The 19,790-nt window shown below is 32.8% G+C and overlaps 2 protein-coding genes and 1 pseudogene across 2 annotated transcripts in view; all 3 read left to right on the top strand.

The window, feature by feature from the left end:
• LOC104749650 lies at positions 6,488 to 8,252 on the top strand. The gene is made up of 7 exons (XM_010471325.2): positions 6,488 to 6,598; positions 6,702 to 6,767; positions 6,851 to 6,948; positions 7,056 to 7,093; positions 7,215 to 7,302; positions 7,403 to 7,690; positions 7,793 to 8,252. Exons 1-7 carry the CDS (start codon positions 6,565 to 6,567, stop codon positions 7,982 to 7,984), a joined length of 804 nt encoding a protein of 267 aa, XP_010469627.1. The 5' UTR covers positions 6,488 to 6,564; the 3' UTR covers positions 7,985 to 8,252.
• LOC104749649 lies at positions 12,842 to 16,206 on the top strand (annotated as a pseudogene).
• Positions 16,441 to 19,790, top strand: part of LOC104753336 (carnosine N-methyltransferase-like) — a gene marked incomplete in the record, with an annotated part of 6,704 nt that continues 3,354 nt past the window's right edge. Inside the window, 9 exon segments of the mRNA XM_019238489.1 lie at positions 16,441 to 16,668; positions 17,230 to 17,302; positions 17,651 to 17,694; positions 18,179 to 18,221; positions 18,381 to 18,575; positions 18,645 to 18,761; positions 19,056 to 19,127; positions 19,462 to 19,506; positions 19,608 to 19,684. Of these exon segments, the coding sequence (XP_019094034.1) occupies positions 16,472 to 16,668; positions 17,230 to 17,302; positions 17,651 to 17,694; positions 18,179 to 18,221; positions 18,381 to 18,575; positions 18,645 to 18,761; positions 19,056 to 19,127; positions 19,462 to 19,506; positions 19,608 to 19,684 (863 nt within the window).

The following is a 19,790-nucleotide window of genomic DNA, read 5'->3' as shown; positions in this document are numbered from 1 at the left end:
AACACACAAAGACTTAAAGAAACAGTCGGCAGTCAACCAAAAAAGAAAAAAAAGTCCCCCTCGATCCAGAGACATCATCCGAAAACTAAAATCTGCTTGAAAAGTGCTCCTTATCAACTCTTGTTTGCAACCTAACCGGGAAATAACAAAGATTAGTATCAGTCAAGCTTATACGCAACCTTTGAGTAAGGAACAGAAAAGAAACATACGCTGGGAGCCTGGAAAGTTGAATAGGATGCTCTCTCTCATTTCTTGTTCCTTGAATTGCGTTTCTTCTTCCTCTCAAAACTTTTAATTTCTTGCTTCAGTCCAGACAGTTCTGCCTCCAACATTCTCTTGCAATTCTTCATCATTGTCACAGGACGCCCCTCCGTCAATACGAGTCTGACAACTTTAGAACATTCCTTTACTGCTTCCTCCACAGCATCCACCCTACTTTTCCTTTCTCGATTAGCAGTCATATAGTCGATGGCTGTTTGGCTTAACTTTCTATACTCACTTAGAACGACATTGAATTCAGTCAAAGCATTACAGATTATTTGGTTATCAGATGCTCCAACTTCAGACCCCTGAGATGATCCAGAAGCAGCTGTCACAGGTGCAGGCTCAGCTTCTGAAACATAAGACGGAACTTCAGGTGGTCCGGAAGCAGCTGCAAAGAGTACATCCTCAGCTTCTGAAAGCTGATACGGCAGAGTCCGAGATGCAGGTGGCACAGATGATCTAGATGCAACTGTCACAGGTGTAGGCTCAGCTTCTGAAACATAAGACGAATAAAATTCAGATTCTTGGAAATATAATTTAGATAATATTCAGAACTTTCGTAACCACATGTATACCTTTGTAATCAATCTTGTCATTGTGAGATTGAGATTTTGATATAGAAGCAAGTCCCACAGATTCGTCAACCTCATCTCCAACTTCAGACAAAACAAATCCGGTAAGATACGGGTCCATCTGTTTCAAAGCAAAGGAAGAGTAAGACGAGGAGATGATGTGTTTATAAAAGATGAGTTGAAGTGGTTTAAAAAGACAAAGAGCAAAAACCCTAGTTTTGCAACGAAAATTTATAAAAAATGGGAATAAACAAAAATGGAAAAAAACATAGGAGAAAAAGGGAGGATTAGTTATCGGCTATACATATGATATATATATATATATATATATAAAATACTAGTTTAAAACCTCGTACTATGTAAGGGTCCAATATATGATAGTATGTTTTAAGATTGAGTTTTCGTTTGTAAGATTTAACAAAGATGAAAATGTTTAGATGTTCAAAATGTATTACCAGTAAACTTTTTAGTTAGTGTAAACTGTTTTAATACAAAAAAATAAAGACGAAGTGAAGAGTAGGTAGGACAATTGGGTTGGAGAAGATGTCAGCCAAACTGTTTGTATGTGGTCTAGCTCCTATTATACAAAGTCTGAATAATTTAGTATCTTGGGAATAAAGGCTTGAGGGGAATCTACTTGCTGTGAAATTAGAGAGAGCCTTGTATGGAGATACATGAAAAGAAAAGAAAAAAGTGGTTCGATCAAACAAAACATGGCAAAGATAACAACGCTGAAGTAAATTAGAAATCAAATCGTAAAAAAGATTTGATTAAAGAGACACACTCTTTAACGACACACTTTAACAATGCTGATTATATAGTACCGCATTTCTAAAACTGGTTTAGGGTTTAGGGTTTAGGGTTTAGTGTGTTCAATAAGAACAATTCTTGGTTCACCCCTTTCTTATTCACCTCGAAAACAAATCTTAATTAAAGAAACAAATTTTGTAGATTAATCAATTTTAAAATTGTTAATTCTAATACTATATGACAATTTTTAATTATCACATACAATACTTGGATTCATCCCTAGGGGTGAATCTCTTCATTCACCCCCTTCAAAAATAAGGAAATAAAATCTGTAATACATTATTATAAAATTAAAAATTTAAACCGTTCTTTTATAAACCTAAACCGATATATAATTTCATTCTAATTATAAAATTTAAACCCTAAGCATCTTATTTATAAACCCAAACCGACATATAATTTCATTCTGATTGTAAAATCTAAACCATAACCATCTCATTTGTAAACCAAATCGACATATAATTTCGGTCTAATTATAAAATCTAAACCCTAACCATGTCATTTATAAACCGAAACCGACATATAATTTCGTTCTAATTGTAAAATCTAAACCTTAACCATCTCATTTGTAAACCCAAACCGACATATAATTTTGTTCTAATTGTAAAATCTAAACCCTAACCACCTCATTTACAAACCCAAACCGACATATAATTTCGTTTTAATTATAAAATCTAAACCCTAATTCTCGTTTATAAACCCAAACCGAAATATAATCCCGTTTAATGGTAAAATCTAAATCAAGTCAATATTTAACTTACTTTAAATAAAAGTATACATAATTTGTTTTGCTTTTTAATTTAATTTTGATTTGTTTTAAAAATAAAATATTAGATAGAACATTCTGATTGGTTGAGAAGGGAGGGGGTGAACTTAAGTATTTTTCAACCATTTTTTATAAATCAGAACGTACATATAATTTTGTTTAATTGTAAAATCTAAATTCTAACCATTCTTTTATAAACCCAAACCAATATATAATTTTGTTTAATTGTAAAATCTAAACCCTAAACACTTTTTTATATACCCAAACCGACATATAATTTTGTTTAATTGTAAAATTTAAACCCTAACCACTCTTTTGTAAACCCAAACCGATATTAATTTCGTTTAACTGTAAAATCTAAACCCTGACCATTCTTTTGTAAACCTAAACTGACATAGAATTTTGTTTAATTATAAAATCTAAATCATAACCATTCTTTTATAAATCCAAACCAAAATATATTTTTCAAAATTATAAATTTAAACCATAATCCTCTTTTATAAATCCAAACTGACATAATTTCCTTAATAAAAGATCTACATAATTTGTTTCCTTATTTTTTTTTTCAATAAAAGAATCAGCTCAAATGAGCCAATTTGAAGGGAAATTGTTGACAAACAAAACATGATGTGGAGATAAGCGCTTGACGTGCCAAAGAATCCGCTTTAACGGTTACATTACGAGAAATATGACATAAAGAAAAAGAAGAAAACTCCTCTTGATCCGTCTTGATTCCATCCAAATATGTTGCAAAGGCCGGCCACTCATGAGGGGAAGACACCATCTTCACCAGATCCAAGCTGTCCGTAAAGAAAACCACATCTCTAATGTCGTGGCCAATCATGCACCGCATCGCCCAACTGAAAGCTTCCACTTCTGCATATAACGGAGATAGACTACGCCGATAATTGGTAGCGCCTAAAAAAGGTAACGATCCTTGCAAAGAAGTACAGAACCATCCTGAACCTGCAAAAGCATCAGTCTCTTTCCAAGAGCCATCTACAAAGCATTGATAACCGGAGTAAACCAGTGAAAGGGGATAACTACCGCCTTGTAACCGAGAGGTAGGAACTACATGGGAGGGGATAACCTCCTCACCCTCATCTTCCACCTGTGCTTGAAGCCAAGAGGACGCTTCCCTTCGTGCTACTCGCACAATGTCATCCGGACGTTCTATCTAATTCTCAAACACACAAGCATTCCATACTTTCCAGATATAACACATTAGCCAAGGGAAAACCTCTATTTGGGAACCTGGATTCGTAGAACCCAAAAAATGATCCACATTAGCATAGATATGATATGGCATGACATATTGTTGTAATCTGATTTGTTAATTAAGAGGGAGTGAATGAGAGTTGTTCACTTCTAAAGATGAACCCAAGAATTATTCATTAATAATTATTAATTTGAATGATATATATCTAGTGGAAATGAAGAAGAAGAAGATGTTAATTAGACAAAAAAAAAAGAGCAACGAAATTATTTATCCATTATGATTTTCATTTAATTAAACATAAACAGAACAAACGTTACGGCAAAAATCATTTGTTTTTGTAAAACTTTACTAAAAGGTTAAATTTATAACACACTGTTTGATAGAAATATATTTCTTTAGTATTTTCAAAAGTTATCTTCAAATATTGGCATCCGCTTAACTCATTTTATTAATTATATACGATAAATTGATATATGAATTTTGTTTTTGTAAGACTCCATATGAAGTTCCTTGAACAACCCACTACAAGAAAATATTGTTGATTCCGACCAAATCTCCGACCGAATTGTTGGTCAGTAAATTTTTCGACCAATTTCCAACCGTTAATTGACGAATATAAAATTCGGTTGAGAATCGGTCGGTAATTTCTAACCTTTTTAAATGATTGGAAATCGGTCAGTAAATTCCGACAAACCTTCCGACTAATATACCGTTAGTATTTACCGACCGTTTTCCGACCAATTTTCCAATGGCTTCTATAGTTTAGTATTTTTGTTCTTGGAATTGAGAATTAGATTTTTGGGTCATGTACTCTCTTTTGTGATTTGTGATTTCAAGTGCTCTTTCTCTTTTATGCATATTTGGTTTTAAAATCAAAACATGGAGAATTCAAGGTAGAGACCATGTATGAAACTCCATTGAAGAAGAAGGAAACAAATAAAGTAGATCCAAGAAGAAGATGAAGATGAAACTCAAGAGTAGATTAATGTTTTAATTTAATTAAGTGTATTATTTTAATTTCTTTTGTTGATATTTCAAAACTATTTTTCTGGTTTTAATTGACAATTTGACTTATTTATTTAGCCTTTCTAATTTTAATTTATGAAACATTTTTTATTTTATTTTAATTTGATACAATAATTCTAAATATTGATTATTCCATCCGTTTTAATACTTTTGGTTGGGAAACATTTCGGTTGGAAAACCGTCGGTAATTTTGTTCCGACCACTTTTAAATCGTCGGAAATCGGTCAAATATTTCTGACAAATTTCCGACCGTTTATTACCAAAGAATTTCTAACCACCTTTTCGGTTGGAAATTTCCGACCGATTTTCAACCAAACAAATTTCCAACCAACGATTTCCGACCGATTTACTGTCCTCGATTAATTGTTGGAAATGCTTGTTTCCGACCATTTCCAACTAATTTGACCGTCGGAAACTGCTATGTTTACTTGAAGTGACCACGACTGGTTTATTTGTAAACAATGTTCTCTCCGCTAGGATTTTCTGAGCTATCCATATATATTGATGTTGAAAAAAAACCCCAAATGAAGGGAACCAATTGTATCATGATTTGGACAGAAATAGCTATTAATTGTCATTCTTCTCTGGATTCAATCGTTTGTTTAAATAATTGTGAATTGATGATTAATCATATATGAATAATGGAAACACAAAATAATATTAGTATCATGTTGGAATCTTTCGCAATATAATTAGATGAAGTTGTATAAAATGTCCAACCAATAACGCAACACATTGGTGACATCTCTTGATGGGGGAAGTAGTGGTGATGATGTTAGGGAGAGGTCCACAGACAGCAACTATCAATTAATATTATAAGTAAAGTAAATATATATTACGTACTAGTTATAAATCAAACATTATCACTAGTAATGTCATATATTTTGTGTATCACTGTATGTGTGAAAAATTCACGATTCGTAATTTCTACTTTTTAGTAGATTCATCAAGGCTCAAACTTGTTCTGTGTGTGTTTGTAATACTAATACCAATCGATGCATGGTATTGTTCCTAATCTCCAACCATCTGGTATTAGGATGTGCAAGACGTACAAACGAATCGAGTTATATTCTATCAACGCGTACTAGCGCAGCTACTATGACAAGATATTTATTTACTTTTGTCTGGAAAACACGTGTTTTGTGTGCAGAAACTTGGGCAAATAACATTCTCATTTGAATTTCACTGCGCTACTATTACAAGATAGTTATTTACTTTTGTCTGGAAAACACGTGTTTTGTGTGCAGAAACTTGGGCAAATAACATTCTCATTTGAATTTCACCTAATGTCGATGCTGTTAAGAAAACAGAAAAGCTGAAACGTAATGATTGACATCTGATATGAAACTTCATCCGATATTATATTGCGTTCAAAGTGAAAACTACCGTAACGACTAACGTGTACAGGCTATATAGCCTAACTTCTTAATTGTGCTGGCACTGGTAATAATACTTTACTAAGACTTAAACACGTTCTTCCTTTCTTTTTTTGTGTGTGTGCAAAACAAAGACTTAAAACACGTAAGGTTCCGAAAGTCTTAGAAATTAAGAAGTATCTTTACATTGTTTAATCAAAGGATAGAAAGCGATCGTTATTGCAACACAAATCAGGATAGAAGAATATGATCCGATGTATTAAACATCAAATCATATTATATTATATAATATAATGTAAATGGTATAAACCAGATAAAATAGACGAAAACGATTTGAACTATGAGTCAGCAGTCAGTATCCGTGATTTAAAAAAAAAGATAGAGCAAAAATAAATAAATAAGAAAGACTTAGCTTTCCTATAAATACCACTCGAACATCTCCATTTGCTTCACGGCTCCTATAGTTGTTGTTTGCTATTTTCCTCTCAAAATATTATTTTCTTATACTTTATTCTCTTAATCTCGTGTGTTATGGATTTCTCTCCGATTAACTGCCTCATTTTCGGTAAACCATTTTTCTAATACGTTGATATCAAAATTTGCATAATGTATTTAACTAAATTTGTTCTAATCTTTTTTTTTTTTTTGGTCTCTAATTTTGTGATCAGACTTGGATGACACATTATACCCTCTGAAAACTGGATTGGCGCCAGCTGTCAAGAAGAATATTGATGGTAATTAAACAATAACATATTATAGTTAATGCTTTGTACGTTTTTTTAGAGCATTCGGTTTAATTATTTGATTATATGGGCAGATTTTCTAGTGGAGAAATTTGGATTTCCAGAAAGTAAAGCTTCAAGTTTAAGAGTTGAGCTCTTTAAAACGTATGGAAGTACCCTTGCGGGTCTCAGGGTAATTTCACTTCTTCATTTTTTTTTGTTTTCTGAAGAATTAATTCATTGTATATATCATTGATTTTCTAATTGATTATTTACTCTTTATTTCTTATAAATTTATAGGCGTTAGGCCATGATGTTCATCCTGATGAATATCACAGGTAATAATCATCATCTTCAACCAACTACTATACTAATGATGTTTTGATCTCTGCGAGCAAATTTTTTTTGTTTTCTTAATTAAGTTTTATTTATTTATTTCTTGCATAATTTGTTTTGTAGTTTCGTGCACGGAAGATTACCATATGGCTCGATCGAACCAAACAGCAAGCTACGTAACCTTCTGAACAAAATCAAACAGAGGAAAATTGTAAGTTTAATTAATCTTTATTTATATGTATCATTGAATAATTATTTATTGTTTGCCAAAATGAATATATGATCATTGTTTTTTTGGTTCTCGTGTTTAGATTTTTACGAATTCGGACAGGAACCATGCGGTGACGGTTCTGAAGAAACTGGGGTTAGAAGATTGTTTTGAAGAGATGATTTGTTTCGAAACAATGAACCCGAATTTATTCGGATCCGGATCAGCAACAACACGACCCGATGAACACCCCGTTGTTCTTAAGCCTTCGTTGGCCGCTATGGATATTTGTATTCGCGTAGCCAACGTTGACCCTCGTAGAACAGTGTTTTTGGATGATAATATCCACAATATTACCGCGGGTAAATCTGTCGGGCTCCGCACAATCCTGGTAAATTTTTTTTCTTTAATTCCATTCACATCTTAATTAGTAACGACAGTTGTAATTTGAGAACTCGTTATTTTTTTAAAAAAATTGTTTTTTTTTAAAAAGGTTGGGAGAGCAGAAAAGACGAAAGATGCGGATTACGCGGTTGAGACGGTAACTGAGATAGCTACGGAGGTGCCGGAGATTTTGACGACGGCAAAAGCTAGTACGGGTGGATATGAAGCCGGGGGTGAGAGGATCAGAAGGAGCAAGAGTGAGCTGGAGGGTATGGCTTCGATCACAGCCGTCGGTGCGTAACGCGATGGAGCGAGCGAATGGTGCGGGCCGTTGGATCTTTTAACGTCTAGTATGTTGGGTTTGTTGTACAGATAGGCGTTAAAAAATGTTGATAATGAATGTGAATAGAATAAATAATAATAGTGGTGGTGGAGAATATGCATCCCATGTGGACACTAATTGTGAATACGCAATCAGATATTATCATATAATGTTGACAAATGACAATGATTCCATATGTTGTACATTTTAAACCGAATTTTAAGTTTTAAATGAACTAGGTTAAACCCTCGGCGGATATTTTTTATTTTTGTTATTTCATACAAAATACAATTTATAATCTTGTAATTGATCTTTGAATTACATGAAACTTTAATTATGATTGATTATATGGTTGCTTTTATCGGCATAACCAACCAAAGCTAAATATTTTCTAAAACATTATATACTATGACTATTCGTATAAATAGTTTTTCACTTTCACAACCGTTCAATATTTGTTACTAAATTAAATTTTTCATTATGCAAACATGGACTACATAAAATTTTGGTTACTATGATCTCTCTACTATGAAAATAGATCTAACACATGCCAATTATGAAGTTATTTATATCTTATTTTATACCTCACCAAATTAATTACATTCCGTTTAGTACTTTTGTCTATATTTCTTATTTTTCTACCAAAAAACAAAAACCTATATATCATACTTATGCATTGATTACCTTATATATGATATATATTTTGAAAACTACCCTATGCTTTTTTTCTTCTAAACTATACTTTTTTCTTTTTTTGTGAAAATTTTTGAAACTCACTTTCTATTGTTGTAAAAAGACAAGTTCTGTCCGTCTTCACTTCAAAATAAAATTACATATTTAATTAAAAAAATATATTATAAATTGTATTTTCATGATTTAGATTACCATTTCAATAAAAAAACATTTAGAAGGAAAAAAACATTAGGGTAGTTTTGAAAAAAAAAATATTGTAGATAGTTTATTAAAAAAATCTCCTTGGACCAAAATGGTTGTCTAGAGTTTTAATAAGTCATTTACATTGTAAATATTTGTTAGAATGATTTTTTTTTAGAATAGAAACAACATATATAAACAGAGGAATAAGACTCATCATAATAAATTAATACCTTCTCCAACGCTGATTTGGTCGTGGTCACGCAATTGAGAGCGTATCTGCTTGAGACTTGAGGCTGAACCAGAGCTGCATATGACCATTACTGTCTTCCCATTTGAGCTGACCACTTGACTTTTGAGCTCGGAACTACCTTCACCCTTTACCTGAATTTGTGCCTTTACTAAAGGTTTATAATGCTTGATCCATGGACTCCTAAGAAACTCATGAGAACCACCACCGTGTCTTCCGTTACTCCGATGTTCAGGTTGTTTCACATTAATCTTCTGCCAGAAACCATCATGAAGAACCTTGAACTAATTGCCAAAACATATAGACAAAATAAAAATTTCAATGAAAAGTGATATTACAACTTCAGCTATAAATAAATAAAAAAAAATGTCTTATACCTGTTCTTGAGTTTACAAAAATACATATGCACATGCATTGATCCAACGGGTTTTATCTATAAACATGTAGTATAAACATGTAGATGACAAAGATTGACAGGAAGTAGATGGCGAAGGCTTTTATCACTCGGGACTCAAGAAGCATCGCATTGTGCAAAGCAAACAACTTATCCCAAGCCACAAACATGTTCGCCTGTTTTGCCTCAAACGCTACCTGAAAAGAAAAAAAAAACAGATTGTTAAAAATAAAAGATTGATTTATGTGCTTGAAGTATTGTGTAAAGGTTTAGAGGACTGACCTGAGCTTCCAACATTGATTTTGAATTTTCATACAGATGATCATGAACCTCCTGAAGCTTTTCTTGCCGCTTTGCAAGATCTTACTGTTGCTCCTGACTAAATTCCTTCAACCGTTGCAAAGTATTCCTACAAAGTTGCAGCAAAAGTTAGAAAAAAAAAGTCTTGCCTTTGAACTTAAAAGTGCTCTAATGTAACTTAAAAGTCTTGTTTATCCAACGAGATATCAGCCTTAACTCCAATGTCATCAGTTTTACTATGCAAATCATTCATAGTAAAACCTAGCTGCATCCTATAATCTATAGTCTATGCAGTTGCTCTCTGCTTATGTTCAGAACAGGTGTAGACAAAAATGCATATGCACATGCATCCTAAAAGGAATGTCTAAGAACTCGGATGTGTCATCTCTCTTTCCAGACACTATTCATGTCCTTCCTCTCCTTCTCACCATCGTCACACCTGAGTCTCCGCCGTAGGTTCGTCGTCGAGTCACTCCTCTCACTTCAATCCTTTTTCACTCCTCTCCTCTCTCAGCTTCCTTCGACTTCTTCGTCTACTCCTTCAACCAAACCCAAAGATGACCCTGAAGTTGTTTTCAAAGCTTCGTTCAGATCAAAATTTGACGAATTTGTCAAGCTTCTACTCGATGTTCTCATCTCTCAACAGTCGGAAGATGATCTAGGGGTATCTTCTTACGGTGAAGCGAGAATTGAGATTTTGGGACCTTTTCCATAAATTTCAGATTATTAGAATGTTATTTGATAGGTAAGCAAAATTATAGATGATGTGTATTAATGGTTATAATTTGATTGATTAGCTATTTTTATTGATGTGTCAGCTTCTGCTTCGTTACAAAAGTTGAGGTGTCAGTAGCTGGTAAAAAACAAGGAAGTTTTATTGTATTGATTTTTAAAGATTATATCCAATTTCTATCTTTGTTAGTATTAAAAATTTACCAAATAATTAAAAAAAAAAAGAAAAATCCACAAATATTTTGGAAAACAGATGTTCTTTTAAATAAAATATTTTTTTTTATATGACATAATCTCATAAATAGTAATTTTACATTATGGCAAACTAATCCATATCGGAATCTGTTCTGCTCCTATATGGCGGAGTTATAGAGGGTCTATTACGGCTTGGTGGTTGCGTGGGAGAGACAAGTAGAACGGTTAGAGTTTGAAATAGATTTGGAAGTAGTAGTGGGGTTTTCGATGGCAGAGATTAGTAAAATTAATCCACTGTCTTTTCTGGTACGGTTGTGTTATGGTTTGTTTTAAGGGACTGGATAGTCCGGTATGTTCATGTGCGTCGGGAAGCTAACAGTCTAGCGGATGGGTTAGCGAACCATGCTTTCACGTTGCCACTTGGTTTTCATTTGTTTGAGTCAAGTTCGAGTTGTGTTGAGTATGTTGTCTCGGATGATGCCTGTGGTGTGGGTACAATAAAACATATTTGTATTTGATTTTTTAAATAAATAATGGGAGTTTACTCCCTCTATTCTATCCAAAAAAAACTAATCTTGAATGATTTAAATTTTAGATAAAAACATATATTAAAATGGTTATCAAATAAAAGAAATTAATTTCTATAAATTCTTTTTAAAGGCTTTTTATATATTCGCTTGTAATTACATGAGTTAAAATTTGCAAAATAAACATAAGTAAAACATAATTAACACATAAATAAAACTATATTAATATTCTCATAAACTAATCAATAATTCATTTTTATATGCTCATTATCCGTTTTTAAATCGCCAAGCTCATTGCCCTTTTCAAAGTTTTTTATTTTTATTTTCTTGTGAATAAAAATATTATATTATTACTTATGTATAAAAAAATTAAAATTATAATGATATATACATTTTTTACCAGGTTAAACTACTTAGACTGTTACTTTGAACTTTAACATTTATTTATTGTTTAATATATTCATGCTAAATATTTTTTTAAAGGGAAATTCTCACAAAAACATAAAAAGAAGTTTTTTTTAAATGACAAATTTTAAAATAAATATAATTAACTAACACACGTAAAATTAACATAGTTTATTATATTTTGTTAGTATTCGATTTTGGTTGAGAAAAAATTAAATTTTCTTTTGTATATAGACATATATATATATATATATATTCATAACTATATATATATATATATATTTCTAAAACCAGTTTTCTTATTTAGTAAAATAAATATTGTATTAATATGACCTCATGACGTGTACAAAGAGTAAATGTTAATTATTATTGAAAATATTTAATCCGGTGAATTTTGACACTCCACATATTTAATCCGTTTTAATTTTACTTGGTAACCTCTCTTTTAATCCGATTTTGAATCTCACACACTTTAATTTCCAATACAATTTAACTTTTTATTTTATTATAAGAAATCCCCTATATATTAATAGAGAAGCATTCTCTTAAAAGAGCTGAAGTGTAGTCACCAATAGAATTCAAGACACTATTTCTTAATTTGTCTTCAATTTTTAATAATATTTACATTTACATTGTATTTTTCAAAAAATTTAATAATATCTAAAATTAAATTTTGATATTATATTTCTAACTTAATTGTATCCCTTAATTACATTTTCATAGAATATTTTAAATAAATTTTAAGAACTTTTGGTTCATATGGTGTGATATTATAATTATTCATACAGGTTAAATCTTAATTATTATACAAAAATTACATATTCAAATAAAACTAAAAAATATATACTACACAAACAAATTTTAGATTCCAAATAATATTTTTATCGATAAGTATAATAAATTTTGTAAATATAAATTACAGTATAATTATTTAATAATTATTTTACTCTTTACATAGTGGGTTGTTACCTAGTTAGATTGTAATTTTATGCACTTAATGTAAATGGAGTAATAGCTAAAATTCTTTAGTTTTATGTACAGTAATACTTATCAATATTGATCATAAATGTCACGATCAATCTTATCCATTAGTAACTTTGAAACTAGGCTTTATATAGTACAATACTAAGATGAGCCAATTTGAAAACATCGTTTCTTTGTATAACTGAAGAAGATTCCACCATGGAGATGACAGCGACAGAGACGGCACCGGAAATGGTTACAACCACGACAAACGTAACAGAATTGATAGAGAAGTCAAGGGAAGTGTATGATGAAGAAAAGGATGAGAAAATACTCCCTCAAAAGAAGCCTGTTCTAGCAACTCTCGAAGCCAAATCTCTTCCCGCCATCATCAGTGCTTACCTCAAGTATCTTACTTAGTTTAATCTTAAGACTTCAATTTTTTTTTCTTTCTGAAGCTCTTGTTAATAATTATGTTGTTACTACTTAATAGTGTATTTTTCTAAGGTGGTCAAGTAGTAATTAAGTTCGTTTCGTTACCGTTGACTTTCTCTATATGCTTATTTGGAAATTTTTACAGTTATCCCGACGCTGCAGAAAAAGATGTGAGAAAATGGGAAAGGTCATATCAGAAGATGTCTCCTGCACATAAGGTAAATCTTTGTTTCCTGGTTTTTATAGTCTCGTACATGTACATAGCTGTTAAGCGATACCCAAAATGATTTCATTTTCATGTCAAGTTTTTTTTCTTATCCTGCAGGCATTGTTACCTCATTACCCTATGAAGTTCCAGAGTTTAAGAAGGTGTAAATCCATAATAATCAGTAGATATTAATTTCACTATCATCTTGTAGTTTTAGATAAAGTATCGTCACAGGCTCGCTTTATATATATTTGAAATTTTAGTAAGTATATGGTTGGAATTTTTTCTTGCAGGTGTATATGGACGAATTCACATTTCATATTGAATATGCTTCAGGTTAGTTTCTGACATTTCTTCTTTTTGCCACAACTCAAGTCATGTCATGTAAATGATGTAATTTTATATTTTACTTGGCAGGCTTTTGAGCCTTCTCTAGACTTGAGTAAACACATGGGCAAGGGAAAAACAGGAGTACTGTCTATCGAGGTCAGATCACGACATGGAAAGTTTTCTCCTTGATTTCATTTACAAATAACTTTAATTTCTTTTTCTACATGCAGGAGCTTCAAAGGATGGAAGGTTATGATCATTCACACAAGAATCACTCTGTAGACACAAGAATCAATAATAAGACATGTGAATTTGATGGAAGCCTGTTAAATCATGAACATGTCAGTGTCATACCAACTGACCATATATATGCTTTTATATACCTCAGTTCCTTCCAGGAAACGGGTTGACTATTTTTAACAGTGCGTTTTAGTTTATAATGTTACTCTTTTATTTCTTAGGTATCATTTTCATCTCATGATTTGTTGGATTCGTCGTTACAGACACAATGTTCCTCTGGTTGATGTAGACAAGGTATGCTTTTTCACTTTACTATGGTTGATGAATGATAGAGTTTACACGCACACCAGTACAACTGCATATATGCATATGTTAATTTGTTGTGTGTTTTGCTCACCAGTCTATTACATGATATTGTTGTATTCTGACATAGGTTCGTTGGGTACTAAGGAATATAGTTCGAGACTGGGGAGCAGAGGTAATCATATTTTTGGTTGTCATTTTCTTCTGTTAATGTCACATTCTTTCTTGAAAATCATATCGCAACTTTAGCTGTTCTTTTTATTTACAGGGTCATACCACACGAGATGAATGCTACAAGCCTATCCTTGAAGAGATTGATTCCTTGTTTCCTGATCGTCAGAAGGAGAGGTACACCGTGTTACTATTATTTGATTGAGCATTTTAGTACCTGCTACATTTACTCTGCTTACAAAGTTAATTAACAATATATGATTTGGCAGCACTCCTCCAGCCTGTTTAGTCCCTGGTGCTGGACTTGGACTTCTGGCCCTTGAAATTTCTTGTCTAGGCATGCAATGGAGTATCATGTGTTTTTTTCTTTTATCTTTTTTGTAGCTTTGAGGGCAATGAGGAATGTAACAAATCTTATACATTGGAACAGGTTTCAGAAGCATAGGAAATGAGTTTTCATATTACATGATGTTATGCTCAAGTTTTATTCTTAATTAGTAAGAGTTTCTTACTTTCTTGATCAAGTTTTATTAATTGCGTCAGTTAATTTCTTGCTTTTAATTCTTGTTTTGAGTATTGCTCTGTTTGTGTTTTTTTTTCTCATCAGTACACAAGTGCCTGATGAGTGGACAGTATACCCCTGGATATACACCAACTCCAATTCTCTCTCGGAAAGTGATCAACTGCGTCCTATTTCTATTCCTGATATTCATCCTGCTAGGTATGTGATACCTAACCGCAGAGAGAGAACTCAATCAGAAGGCATATTAAGCAATTTTCTATTGGTAAAAACTTGTTAATTTCATTTGACTGAAAAAGTTTATGTAAAATGTGAGCAGTGCAGGAGTAACAGAAGGTTTCTCTATGTGTTGTGGCGATTTTCTTGATGTATTCAATGAATCAAGTCAAGCTTTTATGGAAACAGTGACTACTTTCTCTTTTGATTTAAGCCAACATGCGCTACATGTATACTTGTAATGTAACTAGTATCTGTGAATTTGTCAGGGATGTGGGATGCAGTTGTGACTTGTTTTTTCATCGATACGACTCGTAATATCATCGATTACATCGAAACGATATCCAAAGTTGTGAAGGATGGAGGAGTATAGTTTCTTCTTTACCACTTTTTTCTCAAGGCATTTGATCTATCATTGCTTTTGACTGTCTACATTGATTTTTCCATCAGGTTTGGATAAATTTAGGAGCTCTATGTTATCACTTTGCGGACATACCTGGCCTTGAAAATGTAATAAGCTTTTGGACTTGTCCCACAATCTTGAAATGAATTTGACATCACAATATAATTTTTTCTTTTTGTGAATACTTAGGAAATGTCGATCGAGCTAAGTTTGGAGAATGTAAAGAGAGTTGCCTCGCATTATGGGTTTGAGATTGAGGTATAATGACATTATCTTGTTAAGAATATAACGTGACATGTTACTCTTCCAACTTCCATACTCAGTGCTTGTTCTAACATTAGCAGAAAGAAAGAACAATTGACACAACGTACTGTGCAAATCCCCGGTCTATGCAAAAGGTCAGGATTTCATTATCTCTAGTCTCTCTAAGCTCAAACTAATTTGTATGTTTCTATAATTGGTTTTTGGATCAAGGTGAACTTATTTGTGATGTTGTGTGTGTTGCAGAACCGCTACTATTCTGTCTTCTGGACAATGAGGAAGAAGTGTGCTATTTAACAACTTAAACCAAACATCCCTAAAACTATGTATTCCCTTCTGGAGTTGTTTTTGTGTTGCACTTTGGTATGTTTATAATGAATTTACAGTTCGATCTCAAAACATACCCTTTTTTGTGTTTAATGAAAAAAAAAACTTTGTACTCCGACTTGTTCGTTATCCTTTTGGCTTTTGCTCAGTGGCCACTCACTAGAACACTCAGTGACATAGTCACTATGTGTGTCTGAATCACATTAATAATCAAAATTGTAACCGTTTCAGAAGCAAATCAGAAACAGTTTTAGCGTTTGGATTACGTATTTATTTCTCCAATATACGTTTTTTAAAATTTTATTATCTAGTACACAAAATGGGCTAAGGCTAGGCCCATTAAGGAATGAAAAAAAGAAACCGTTTCATCGTATAAGACGACGACGACCAAACTCCTAAACAAAAGAGCCACCATGTCGGAGACGGAGACGGCGTCGGCACCGGCACCGGCACCGGCACCGGCACCGGGAATAGTGAAAGATATGGCGCCGGAAACGCAGACGCCGAGGGAAGTGGATGATGAAGAGGAGGAGAAAATATCCCGTCAGAAGAAGCTTGAAGAAGCTCTCGAAGCCCAATCTCTCCGCCGCATTATCAGTGCTTACCTCAAGTATATATATATATATATATATTTATTTTCTCTCATCCTTTATTCGTCTTTTACATCGATTCATACGTGTTACCTGAATTGGCAAATATGTTCATGGACAAATTGTCTGATTGATTTGAATTTCGAATCACAATTCTGGATTGGTACTGTGTTCTTGATTTTTTATTTATTTTAGGGTTTAGTAGTAGTGGTGTTAAGTTATGGGAACTTGATTTTGGTTTGATGTTCTTGCGTAAATAAGAATACGTCTTACTTTGATTATTAAGAGAATACTTTTATTTTTGTTTTCTCTAGTGTAAGGTGAATGCTAAAGGTCATTACTTTTGATTTGTATTTGTTATTTCGGTTACATAATCCGAGATTTGCTGATCAAATTTTGGATTTCACGGTTCGTTTGAAGCCTCCTGTAGAAGATGGACTTTGAATGTTGTCAGTTTTCTACTGGGTTTATTCTTGTCACAAGAATCTTGTGGTTGAGTTGTGCGTTTTGTAGTTGAAGGGCGGTTTAGGTTTAAAAGGTTCTGCATCATTTACTTGCCTTGTGTTTGGAAATGTTTACAGTTATCCCGAGGCTTCAGAAGAGGATCTGAAAAGATGGGAAAGATCATATCGGAAGCTGTCTCCTGCACACAAGGTAATTTCTGTTGCTTGGTTTCTAGCCTTGAGAAATTGTGATATTAGAGAGAATAGTTGCATGTTTCTACTAAAATTGTCTTTAAATGTGGTCTCCCATAGATGCGTCTAGAGAAAAAATGGAAGTTCTTGTTTCTGTTCAGTTTGTTTTTTGTTGTGTTACCAAATTAATATTATATGTTAATGATCTATTTCTGAAGCATAATTTACAATATGAAATGCTTACGATGCATAGCGGTTAAGAGATCACCAAATGATTTCAAGTCAAGTTGAAATTTTTTGTTTGCTTATAGTTGTAAACTTATAATAGAACTAACGAAATTCAGTGATGCCTTTTTTCCTTGTCCAGGCATTGGTACCCCATTTCCCTATGAAGTTTCAAGGATTAAGAGAGTAAACTCTAGAACCAGTAGATGTTTCTTTTTTTCTTATAGTTGCTTCAAACTTCGCATATGATTAGTTGCTCCTTTAAGATTCCTGATGCTGCTAAACGTTTTCATTAACTTTTGTAGTTAAAAATGATATATTTGTTACAATAATGATATGCCCTGGAGAGATTGAGGTTAGGGACAGTCTAAACGTGTTACAAGCAAGTCCTTGGTGTTGGCATTACTGCATTTCATCCTTTCATATTTTTCAACACTGTTTTACATATATCTACTACTCTCTGAAAGTTGGACTAATTAAGTATTAAGTATTGATTTCCTAAGTTTTATGAGTTTCGTGGCTCTTACAATTCTTCTTTCTCATGCTTGCACACTAAACTCGAAACTATAGTTGAACTTGACTTATTTGTATCATGTCTGAGTTTTTTCCAGATATCATAAGCATAATCTTGTTTAAAAGGTTAGTAAGTTGTTGGTATTTGTTGTTGCAGGCGTATATCGGCGAATTCACTTTTCATATATCATATGCTTCAGGTCAGTTGCAGACATTTCTTCTTCTAATTCCCTTGGTGTTTCAGTTACTTCATGCTACTTTTTTGGTTAATGATTCGTAATTTTAACCGGAAATGCTTGATATGCTAGAAAATCTACAATTTATGTCATGTAATAATGTAATTCATAATTACTTGGCAGGCTTTTGAGCCACCTATAGATTTGAGTCAGGAACTTGATGGTTGTGAAGACTCAAATTTAGAATGTGCTCCACATGAGAAATATACTCTAGATGAAAGGCACGACTCTTCTTGCCAGCCGGCCTTGACCAATAGTTGTACATATCAGGAGGAAAGCAAACACATTCGTGAGCCAATAGCAGGAGTGTCTATTGAGGTCAGATCAAGTCATTGGAACTTTTACTCTTTTCATTTACAATCTTTAAATTTATGTGTATTATTGCAGGAGCTTCAAAGGAAGGAAGCTCATAATCATTCTCCCAAGGATCACTCTGCAGACACAAAAATCAATAATAAGACATGTGAATGTGATGGAGGCCAGTTAAATCATGACCATAGCAGTGTAATGCGAACTCATATACTCTTATACCTCATTTCCTTCCAGAAAACGTGTTGACGATCATTAGCATTGCCCAGATTCTTTAGTTATTATATCAGTTATAGTAGATCTTTAAAGAATCACATGAATATTTTCCTGATATTCTTGAATTTTACCTGGTAGTCTATATTCAGACAGCGTTCTACTGTCAAGCATAGGCTTTGTTGTGTATAATTTTGGATCATACTTTATGACTATAAAATTTTCATAATTCATCTTTTTTTTTTCTAATTCCTGTGGTCCTCTTTTCTTTCTTAGGTATCATTTTCATCCCATAATTGGTTGGATTCATCGATACAGACACATGTTCCTTTAGTTGATGTAGATAAGGTATGCTTTTTCACTTTTTTTTTTGGCTGATGATATTTGCTTTTCTCTGGTAGTGTGAGATAGTATTGTAAGGCATCCTTTTAATATCTATTCTCAATCTCTATAAGTTCCATTAGGCAATTTGGAAATATGGGGGTTTCGGTTTCCTCATATAAATTTGCATTTGGAGATGATTCCTGTTGAGCATAAATACACCTTCTTACACGTTTGCTTATGCACATGATAGAGGTGACATGTATACCAGTCCAATTGCATATGTTTGTTGCGTTGTTGTGTGTATTTCTCACCAATCTATACTTTAAAATATTCATTATTTTGTTGTTTTCTAACACAGGTTCGTTGTATAATACGAAATATAGTTCGAGACTGGGCAGCAGAGGTAGCCATACTTTTGTTTGTCATTTTATTCTGAAAATGATGTACTTGGATCCTTTCTTTAATTTTATATTAAATTTTGTGGTATATTCTTTTTACTCACAGGGTCAGAGAGAACGAGATCAATGTTACAAGCCTATCCTTGAAGAGCTTGATTCCTTGTTTCCTAATCGTCAGAAGGATAGGTACACCGTGTTACAGCTATTTGTTCCTGACTTTTGGGTCTCTGACCTCATATCAATGCATTCGGAGTTTGTGGAAAAAGTACTTTTGTCTTTACTATTCAAT

The sequence above is a fragment of the Camelina sativa genome, chromosome 16 (genome assembly GCF_000633955.1).
Source record: "Camelina sativa cultivar DH55 chromosome 16, Cs, whole genome shotgun sequence".
Classification (NCBI taxonomy): domain Eukaryota; kingdom Viridiplantae; phylum Streptophyta; class Magnoliopsida; order Brassicales; family Brassicaceae; genus Camelina; species Camelina sativa.
Note: the sequence above shows the minus strand (reverse complement) of the source record. Positions and strands in the feature narration are given on the sequence as shown.

Coding starts and splice junctions, on each gene's coding strand:
- LOC104749650 (XM_010471325.2), top strand. CDS start 6,565: ATGGATTTCTCTCCGATTAACTGCCTCATTTTCG. Junction 6,949..7,055: donor GTACCCTTGCGGGTCTCAGG/GTAATTTCACTT, acceptor ATAAATTTATAG/GCGTTAGGCCATGATGTTCA. Junction 7,303..7,402: donor AAATCAAACAGAGGAAAATT/GTAAGTTTAATT, acceptor TCTCGTGTTTAG/ATTTTTACGAATTCGGACAG.